General features: G+C 38.9%; 1 protein-coding gene across 2 annotated transcripts in view; it reads left to right on the forward strand.

The window, feature by feature from the left end:
* LOC109827642 (protein ATAF2-like) overlaps window positions 1–11,105 on the forward strand; it is a 15,828-nt gene that overhangs the window by 1,616 nt on the left and 3,107 nt on the right. For both annotated transcript variants that reach the window (XM_020394654.1, XM_020394655.1), the window contains exon 3: window positions 248–525. In XM_020394654.1, coding sequence (XP_020250243.1) covers window positions 248–525 — 278 coding nt within the window. The remainder of the gene's footprint in view (window positions 1–247; window positions 526–11,105) is intronic.

An 11,105-nucleotide genomic window follows, 5' to 3' on the forward strand; every position in this document is an offset into this window, starting at 1 on the left:
ATAGACCGGTTTCTGTAGCCATTTTCCTTTAAAATCATAATCATATTCAATATTATTGGCCGTAAAACGTTATAGTGCCATATTGCCATCTCCACTCCAGAGGCCGACCGATATAGTGCACTCTGAGCAAGAGCTAGTAACTATGTTTATAATATTATGTGAATTTACTATTTCTATTTCACTTTTTTCCTAATTAATTTTTTCCTTCTAACTTAGTTTGCTTTATTTTCCATTTTACTTTCTGCAGATAAATCTTGCTTGTCAAGCAGAGATCTTGAATGGTACTTCTTTTGTCCTCGAGATAAGAAATACTCTCAGGGTTCTAGAACAAACCGTGCTACTGACACTGGTTTCTGGAAAGCAACTGGGAAAGACAGAACAATTGTCCACAATTCTCAGACTGTGGGGATGAAAAAGACCCTGATTTTTCATTTAGGCAAGGCCCCACACGGCTCTAGAACTGATTGGGTCATGTATGAATTCAGACTCGAGTCACAGGAATTGCTTAATGCTGGATATGCACAGGTAATACTATCCCGATGGAACTTCTTTGTGTCAAATATTAAGGCTAGAAATGTCTTACAGGGTATATTATCTCCTACACATCTACTTATATAAAAACTTTTATTTATGAATAATTCCTTTTGTACCTTTATTTTCAATATTTCATAAGCCTCTGTTTTATTATTGACCCAATAAGTCACACTTACCTATCATCTTAGCAAATTAGAGGCCCTTATCTATCATCTTAGTAAATTGGTGGTACTATAAGCAATTTGCTGTATCATATGACGAGTTTCACTTGTTGCATTGTGTGTGAATATGTTCTTTTAGTGTTATTTTCTCAAACACATACACATTATGAAATATCACACCCAAAGGTGTAATGTCTGGTTGTTTTATGAATCGTTTCAGTTGATGATACATTTCCACTATCTATATGCTACTTATGAGGACATTTAGGCTAAGTTTTGTAATTAGTTCATGTTTTAGTTATATTATATAGCTGGTCACTGGGGAGTAGAATAGATTGGATATCACATTTGCGGTACCCATGTCCAATTTTCAGTTTTGATGCGTGCAGGAACACAAGTTGCTGAGGCAATCTTATAATCATATCCACCAAAAGGGAATGGCGACGTGTATCAGATGTGAGGGAGGAAAAATACAAATATTGTAAGAAATTAGTAAAATTTAGAAGTATATAAGTTATGCATTGCCACAACTATCTAAATATTATAGAATCTTCTAGGTCAAAGTCAATATTTGTTTGACACATCCAAACACCTATGTTTCAACCTTTGTATCACCAAGATTGACTTGAGGCCCACAAATGTAAAAACCAAAACGGTCTCATCCATTTCTATACTGATACCTAGCTTAGTATCTTTACCGGCATATGATTTTTATCCATATTTCCTATCCCGATATACAGCTTTGTACCTTTACTGGCATGTTATTTTTATCCACAATGTATCTGTATCCATAATCAAAAGAAAATATAAAATAATATGCATATTTACATCCGGATATGGATACTAATCTCCATCTTCATTTGATTGGATATGATATGGATCAATATATATTCATGAGAATCCAAGACTCTTTGCGCGCTTCTGGTATGAAGCGGATTCACATTTTGTGTGCTTGGTTAAGATGTCCCAATGCAAAGGTAAATCCTCAAGCTCTTTGAAATAGAAATTCAAAGATGGTAATGTTGAATTTGCCTTTAATTCATAGAATACGAATTGGTGGGTCATTTGAAAGCTCATGAAGCACCCTTGGCAAGTTGATAATCCTATTTTTAGGAATTTCCTAAAAATCTATGCAAATAACTGAAAGAAAGCAAAACTAGCTTGGTCCATCTTCCTCCTTCCTCCTTACTAACTCCTTTTATTCTATTGTTCCTTTTGGTTGTTGATATCTTACCCTGCCCTTAACTCCTTCACTTCAAAGTGCTAACTAGCTTGATCCGTCTTCCTCTGCTCTGACTCCTTTTATTTTATTGCGATACACCACTTCCTCTTGGTTGTTGATATCTTACCTTGCCCTTAACTCCACTTCATAGTGCGCGCTCTAATATATTTTCATTGTGAAGCCCTTGTTGTGCTAAAAATTTCCAACCTGACCGGGTTTAGCTAGATTTGTGCTTAAAAGGCTTAGTGGATTTATATGGATTTATCAAACTAACCTTGATTACTTATTCAAATCAATGTTGAAAATATCGATAACTCATAGCGTAAGACGCAAAATAGCATGTAATGCTCATGTTCGGTTAGCGTAAGACGCAAAATAGTGCAACGCTTAACGTAGGTTAAGTGATTTATTATTATTTAAATATTTTATAAATACATAATATTTAAAATCAATTAATATGAATAATCATCACAATTTTTAAACATATCATTATAAAAATACTATCACAAATCAATATACCATCATAATTTTAGGACAAAATCAACCATGTATGCTTACAATCATTCCAAAAGCATCAAATACTTCAAGTTTGAAACCAAATCATAAAAGTTTTTACGAAACAAGCATTGCTAAGGCATAAGTTTTAATAAAAATCCTACAAAACGAATTATCCTCTACTAAATCCATCACTCATACTACTAAGTCATCCTCTAGATTGGTGTTTGCATCCTCAGGATCGTAATCAGATTCATTATTCAAAGAAAGTAACAAGTAACAACCAAACTTTCAAAGTTTCTAGAAAGCTTACAAGAACTATCGATCCTCTGTTTCTTCGTTTGTGGGGCATATTCTAATGTTTCTTCCCCCCAGTAGCTAGATTACTAATCGTAGCAATGCCGAGATACTCCCTATGTCCATCGTCATCATCTAGCTAAGTCAGATCATCTGAAAGACAAGGATCCTCCTCCACGATCCACTCGTCATCAGGAGAAGCCTTCTCCAACAAAATTGGATCTAACTTTCGCGCCTTCCTCATATTTCTCTCTTGATGTTATACATGACATAGACGAGAGAGTTGAGGTGCTTCTGCTCTAGACGACATCTCTTCTTAGAGTGAACCCTCATGAAATGTTAATGACATATATCTATAAGCTTCTAGGAGTAAATATGTTAATTTAAACTTTTAAATTGAAAATTTCTTTACTTGCTTAAAAGTACTCTAGTTGCGTTCCATCCAGATGCACTAGTAGTGAGCAATATATTAAATATCAGATATATCAAAAATATCAGACAACCCAATTCCATATCGGATTGCGAAAATCGGGATATATCAGGGATATGTAAAAAATATCAGGTTGTCATATCGGATGATGATCATATATAACATAACATTTTAATATGTAATCTAAACATAAGAAATTGCATTAAAATTCATGAATAATGATATATGTATATGTTTAGGATGACTAACCGGCTGTAGAAGCTTGCTTCTTGATCGGATGATGAAACTTTCCAAGTGCAAAACCTTCAACAGAAGAAGATAATGTTAGTCAAAGACTCAAAATAGAATACCAAACAAGCAAATGATACAAATAATGAAGAATCAACATTATAATTCACAAATTAACTTGGGATCTAATATTCAAGATTGCCAATATCCGTAAAGAAATAAAGCAAAGCAAGCAACCAACTAAGTTTTAGAAGTTACAAAAGTAGTTCATAATTGTTTATCATCATATCAATCCAAAATAACATAACCAAAATGAAGTAGAAGCAAATATGACTACAATCAATCTTTTTCAGGATCGATAGTCGAAATATCATCCATAAACATGCAAGCCTCCGACCTGGATGAGAACTCCGATGGTGTTTCCCACTCTTCCTCTTCATATGACCAGCTCCTTTGATCTTGAAGATGATACCCTGACTTTCTCCTTCTTTGGTGTGCCTTCGTTCTTGCACTCTTTCTCTTCTTTGGCTTAACCCTGATGCTTTTGCAGTTTGTGTCTAAGTTAATTGTTCTCTAAGGAGCATTTCATCATCACTTTCTTCAATAACTTGACTTGGAAGGATTACCCAATGTGTGACCCTTTCTTCATCATCATAAACAAGTAGATGATCTCTATCCTTGTTAGAATGCTTGTTCCGAAGCTTTGCATTGAATTTGACAAAAACTAAGTCATGCAATTTCTTGTGACTTAATCTATTCCTCATCTTTGTGTGAATCTACAAATTAAAATATTAATTAGCACAAAGAAAAAATTTGACTCAAAAATGCTCAGACTCTCCAACACAATTAAAGCTTAAAGAAATCATTAGTACTTACTCCAAGTCCTCTCACAAGTCGACGAGCTAGCGGTCAAGCTCAAACTTCTCATCGCCATCCTCCTAAGGTCGGGCGTATCTTTCTCGAAAAATATTCCACCATATAATCAGTTAATTAAACAATTTAAAATAATTAAAATTTTATGATAGATGTTTATGGTACATAATTTGAATAAAAATTAAGTATATCGGGATTACTATCAGGCTTTTCAGCTTGCTTCACGGCAATAAAGCTCACAAACGACCCTTTTTTATGCTGATAATCAGAAAGTTGAGCTTCAACCTTACCAAAAGTGGCATCATCCTCCCCATAGAATTTATGCATGCATTCAACTACACTTTGTATGAAGGTTCCATCTTTTTCATTCGTCACAAAAGACGGATAGAAGTAGGGTTTGAGAGAATATCCTGTTATATGTAGTGACTCCATAAGTCTGTCCTCCCATCTTTTATCAGTCATCTTCTATATAGGAATATACTTCTTCTCTTCATTATTTAGGGCTATTTTCAACTCTTCCTTGGCCCCCAACATATCTTCATAGTCAAACACCATAGACAGGGTTTTATCACTATCTACTCTCCTCAAATCCTTCACCAATGAAGTAAATAATTGAAGAGAAAAACCAACCTTGTCCCAAAACTTGTTGCTTGTAACAATTTCAGCGACCTATAAACAAGAAACACAAAAAATGCAATGATTTAAAAAACCTACTAGGCTTCTACAAGGAGCTTACTATTATAACTACCAAATTGAAATATTTATACTTTTTTGCTTGGTGTCGTCAACGATAGACTACAGTCCATCCATTTATCCGAGATGAACATTTCCCGCATCTCCTTTTTCTTTTCCCTCATTGACTATAGAGATAGGAATGCTGTAGCAAATATCATCGCCTTGAGTCTTAATATTTTCCCGTTTGTGAACTCTTTTAGCAATTGAAGGGACTTAATATGTCTGTAGATGTGCACTGATATAGTTCTTCTCATCAAAATTACACTCCGAATAGGCTTGATTTTGGCTATGTCACTCAACATCAAATTCACACAGTGTGTTGCACAGGCTGTCTAAAAGATATTTGGCATCGTCTTTTTGGTCCTCCGTTGGAATGCATAACTATGTTCAATGTTACATTAAACGCTGGGCGCTTCTAGGCGTTGGACTTGGCGCTCAGCGCTTAGTCGCCTAGGCGGGCGCTTAAGCGGTTTCTGGGCATTTTTTTCTTTCTTCATTTAAGTGGTGGTCAATGAGGTTTTGCTGAAGGTCGGAGGAGGTAATGAAGGTGTTCATATTTGAAGGTTAATGGAGTTTGGAGGACGTGTAGGCTACGACACATAAAATCACAAAGGTGTTCATATTTGAAGGTTAATGGAGTTTGGAGGACGTGTAGGCTACGACACATAAAATCACAATCAAGGCCTACAAGGTGCAATCCACGTAAGCAGACAATGCTCCTCTAAACGCTCGTAAAATCTAGATGTCCAGCCTAAATACCGTCTAGGCGCTAGGCGCTAGTTAGGCGGCTTAGGTACCGTCTAGACCTAGACGTACGCCTAAGCGGACTATACGGAGGTTTTTTAAAACAGTGACTATGTTCATTATGGTCCTCCGCTTCCAATCACTCCAAGCATCAGTCATTATAGAACAACTGGTAATGACACAATTCTTTTTGAAATTTTCAACCATCATTTTTGTTTCATTCATCTCTTTTTGCAAAATAGGCTCTCTTAACTCATATACTGATAGAGCTTGCATACATGCTCCAAACTGTCCAATAGCATACACCATTTGTTAAAAGGAGGGAAGTGTTGCGGTGTTGAATGCGATGCCAAGCGCAGGCAAAGAACCCACCAAAGCGAGCGACCGCAAAACAGGAGCTCGTGATTTGTTCACAGAGGAGAGTTGTAATTTTTACTTTTTTTCTTCTTTCTTTGATTTAGTTGTAACCGGATCTATAAAAGACCGGATCTTTGTAACCCAAGATGACAATCATATCAATGAAAAAGAAAACAGTTTTCCACGCGAACAATCTGGCGACCACAGTGGGAGCCACCGATCTCGCTGTCGAGATCGGAGCGTCGCAGCCGCGGATCGAGATCCCGGTCGTGGAGGAGGTCGAGTATGAGTTCGACCAAGCCAAGTTCGAGGAGTACGTGTCCTCGTCCGGCTCTATCTCCCCCCGCAAGTCCAAGAAGTTCTCCTCCGGGAGAAAAGCTCGTTGGTTTGAAGCTGCTCGGGAAGCCCACGAAGCTCTCAACCCAACTGACGCCGAAGTTGCGTCAGATGAAATTCCACCGACCTCCAACCAGGTCAACTCTACTCCCGCCAACGCCTCCACTATTCAGGGCGTTGTGACTCTCTCGAAGAGAGCCCGCCAGAGGCGTCGTCAACGCCTTGCGCGGCAATTCGCTAAGGCGATGGAGTCTACGGACGGATTCCGCTACCACGCGGAGTTGAAGAACAGAAGAGGCAAACAGCCTCAACCACCAATGAACGGCGACTCTTCCAAGCCGCCAAAGAACGAATGGGTCCGCGTCAAACGGAACCGTTCGACGCTCGAGGAGCGTATTCGCAAGCGCCGCGCGATGTCAGCGCAGGCACGGGCTCAAGCTCAGGAAGCCCATAGAAGACTGCAAAAGGAGGAGGCGAAGAAGCCACCACCAACCCGCCAAGTCTGGAAGCCTAAGTCTGAAGTGGCGACCCAGGCCAAAAAGCAGCCATTGCAGCCTTCAAAGCAAGGCCAACCTCCGGCGAATCAATCAAAGTCGCCGTTAATTCCAATAGCTTCTCCGGAAGATCATGCAGAATCATCCCGAAGGAAGAAGCTAATTTTGGAGCGCCTCGGTCCAGTTCCCGACGAGAGAGGCAAAGCTCCAGTTCATGAGCGTTTGGGCCCGATGAAGAAGCCTAGAACGACTCAAAATGCTGGGGGTCCCCATCACCGCCAACATAACAAAGAGCTCAGGGCAGCTGCGCGTACCAATTTGCGCATCGAAGTCCAAGAGCACGCTGAGAATTCACGCCCACAAAGGCAGGTTTCGAGGCGGGTAATTTTTGAGAGCCCAAAGAAGGCGATACAACTCAGATGGAAACATTGTCATCTGATAATGATAGTGTTATACCTGAGAAGTCGTGCCCGCACACGATAGGTTACTCCGACTGTCAAGATGACGAGTTGTATTATCGTGCTGGGAGTACGAACAGAACCAGGAAGAGGAGTCCCCGAGAACGGGAAATTCAATGTCCCTGTTCCAAACTCATTCGGGCGGTATTGTCTGAATGCAATTGCATTAAGGCGGTCCCCGAAAGAGTTTCAGTTTTTGAGAGACTCAGTGCGGAGACGCCAAAACCAAGTCATAGGCGCTTCCAACGAAGAAGAAGGGTGATTAAAGATGGAGAATATCCGAGGGTCACCACCAACATGACGAGCAAGAACACATCGGCACGAGATGATTTTGAGTCGATTCTGAGAGCCTCCCGACCTAGAACCCGTCTGCAGTCCGGAAGTCTTTCTATGCTTTGAGTCTGTCATTGGTTGTTTCTTCTTTGCTAGTAAAGTGGTGGTCTTCTCAGGAGGGCAACATCCAAAAGAATCCATTGTCCCATTCGTCTTGAATGAAGAGGATGAGCTTCTTTGTGATAGATTCTCCTCATCTTCCTCATCCCTCACATGCACATCACTCAGTAACAAATTCAATCTAGTATCCTTGTCATCCTTTTTTTTATTTGCTTCATTTAACATTGCACAAATTCTATTCTTCACATCCTCGGGAACCTTGTCACACGGCTTACACTGTCCTCTTTTTCCCACCAAATGAGCTTTTAACCAGCTTATGCCACAACTAAAAGCATGCAAGCGATACTTACACCGCACCTTTTCGGTGTCGGAACCAACCCTTTCTCCATATTGCCAACGAGGATCTTTACCACTCCTTTTTTTGGAGGAGCACTAAATCCTTGACCTTCAGATGCCATCTTCTTACTATCACCTTCACATTCAACAAACATGAATTTTAGTTTTTTAGATAAGCAAACTATACCAATGAGATAACAAAAAATTTCTAATTTGAGGAAGAAAACAACTAAAATGTCATAAATTTGATAATTGGTTATTCAATTTCAATCTTAATCTTAGTTTAAGAACTTCAAATTTGAGTCCATAATTGAATTTCAGTCCACAAAATCGACAAAAATTTCAAAATTTTCATTAATTTCAGCCAATTAATACATACCACATCCAACAAAATTAAATTCGAAATTCACATTCAACAAACATATAACTCAATTTAAATTTCAGTCCTTGCATTCAATTTCAATCGAAATATTCAATTAAAATACAAAAAATAAATTCTCAAAATTAAATAAAACCAGTCACTGTATTCAAGTTACCTTCATCCTTAGAGATTTTTCATCTTTCTTCACCTTCTTCTTTCTTGATGTTTTGATAAAAAACCTAAAATAAAGAGTTTAGAAAAATTAGGGTTTGGGAAAATTAGGGTTTAGAAGAAAGAGATAGGAGAAAGAAATTGAAAAGAGAGGAGAGATAAAGAGAGTGAAAATAAATGAAGGAAGAGATAGAGACATACCATTGATTGGGTTTTTGAGGGACCACAATAGAGCTTCGAGAGAGAGCTTTGAGAGGGGGAGGAGGCCGCAATAAAGCTTGAGAGTTTTGAGACACGGAGAGAGAGAGAGGGCCATCGATAGGAGATACCGATAGAAAGAGAGTGACAGAAACTAGAGAGAATGAAGGGGATTTGGGCATGAGGTTTCGAGATGGGGTTTTAGTTTTTAGACTTGGTGGGTTCGGGTTGGGTTTGGGAACCCAAACAACCCAAACTCAAAAAAAAAGAACCGATTAATATTTACAACCTGACATAGCGGCGGATATATCCGGTATATCGTAGAAAACCCCAAAAATTGAAGATGACATATTTTCATCAATATCATTGCGAAATCATGTCAAACCCGATATATCGGCCGAAATATCGATATTGCGGTCGGTATTTAATACACTTGTAGTGAGAGAAAGAACAAGAATTGTAGATCGTTGTAATGAAGGACAGAAGGAGTCTCATCACTAAAACTTTCCCACCTATAAGCTATAAATTTTGGAGATCAAAATCAGTATAATACAACACTATTATTGTAGAATTAAATTTTAAATTCAAAATGAAAATTGCATATATTAATACCTGAACTATGAAAAGCAGCAGTTCTTGCTATCTCAAATCCAAACTCTCCTAACCTCTCATTATAAGCATCTAGCTCATAGTCGGTTTGTGCTCTCTTAGCAATATCATGGATCATGCGAGCCATGTGCTCGATAAATCTTTTCCTCACCTTTGGGTGTTTGCTAAACTTATTCCCATAGAAGTATTTGGGATTAAGATAGTAAGCAGCAGCATGAATTGGGCGATGCAACATTCCCTTCTACCTCTCGTCAATTAGTTTCCGATAGGGCATGTATTTTCTTTCCATTCCATCACATGCATTTGTAATTTTCTCATTTGTATTATCCATCATCTCATAAAGTAATGGCATGGAGGGCCTAACATCGGAATCCACCTCTAGGACATACACAAGTGGAAGTGTCGTGGTGAAGCAAAACATCACTCGTCTCCAAAATGGTTTGGAGTAAAGAACTGTGATACTCACCTTCTTCGCCCAAGTGCTTCAGAGAAACTCTTTAGCAGAGAACATATTCTTGAAAGGCTGTTTTAAGGAATACAACCTCTGTAATGTCAGAAAGGATGTGGCGGAGCGAGTAGCAGCAGGTCTCAGTAGTTCCTTCCCACCTATGTACTTCCTCAACAGACTCAATACCCAACAGTGATTGTAGATAAATTGAATAACTCATTTCACCGCCTCAATAGTCTCTTGGGGTATCTTCATCTTCCCTATGTCCTCTAACATAAGTTCAATGCAATAAGCTGCACAAGGTGTCTAGTAAAGAGACTTCCTTGCATCCATAAGCTTCGTCCCAGCAAGCATATAAAAGGCGTGATTATCAGTGATAACTTGTAAGATGTGTTGCTCGCGAATCATCTCCACAATTTTGTCAATACATTGAAAAAGAAAATCCCCATTCTTTATATGAGCTGAGGCATCAACAGACTTGTAGAAGAAAGTCCCCTTCGGCGAGTTATCATGAAAATTGATTAAACTTCTATTCTTCTTGTCCGACTATCCATCAGAGATAATGGTGCACCTATATTTTTCCCACGCCGCTTTGTGCTTTGCCTTAATGGAATCAATTCCCTCCACCTCTTTTTTTAGCACTCAGGTCCTTATCTCATAAGGAGAGTGTTGCATAAGCCCAGAACTGAACTTCCTAATCGCATCTACCATCTCTCTCCAATATGCACTGCTCAAGAGATTGAACGAGAGCCTATTAGCCAAAATGCATCTCCCGATCTTTTTGCACTACCTCTTCTCTTTGTTCTATTTTGTATCTGTTCTCCATTGTGGTTTGACATCCTTGCACATTGACAAAGGTGTCTAACGGTCTAAATGACCTAGTTTGTGGGGCATTGCTTCCATGTTCACTCTCCAACTCTTGACTTGCAACTTCTCCAATTTGTGAATGTGAATCTTCCATGCTCCCAATAGAGTGAACCAATATGGTTTTTTGGCTTCCATTTCCTTCAAAGCCCCTGCACATTGTCTTTTAACCAATCTAGAACATGGTCACATTTTCTTACTCCTTTACGAGTTCCCACCAAGTGATGCCTCAGTCTTGTTACTCACGCTGTGATGTGATGGTTGCAAAATTTGCAATAAAGAGAGTGATTAGGTTCCCCCTCTTTTCAAACTCCATGCTCTCTAACTGGATCAACATTCTTAGACATGACTGGATTCTGCA

The sequence above is a fragment of the Asparagus officinalis genome, unplaced genomic scaffold, assembly GCF_001876935.1.
Source record: "Asparagus officinalis unplaced genomic scaffold, Aspof.V1 AsparagusV1_Un335, whole genome shotgun sequence".
NCBI lineage: Eukaryota > Viridiplantae > Streptophyta > Magnoliopsida > Asparagales > Asparagaceae > Asparagus > Asparagus officinalis.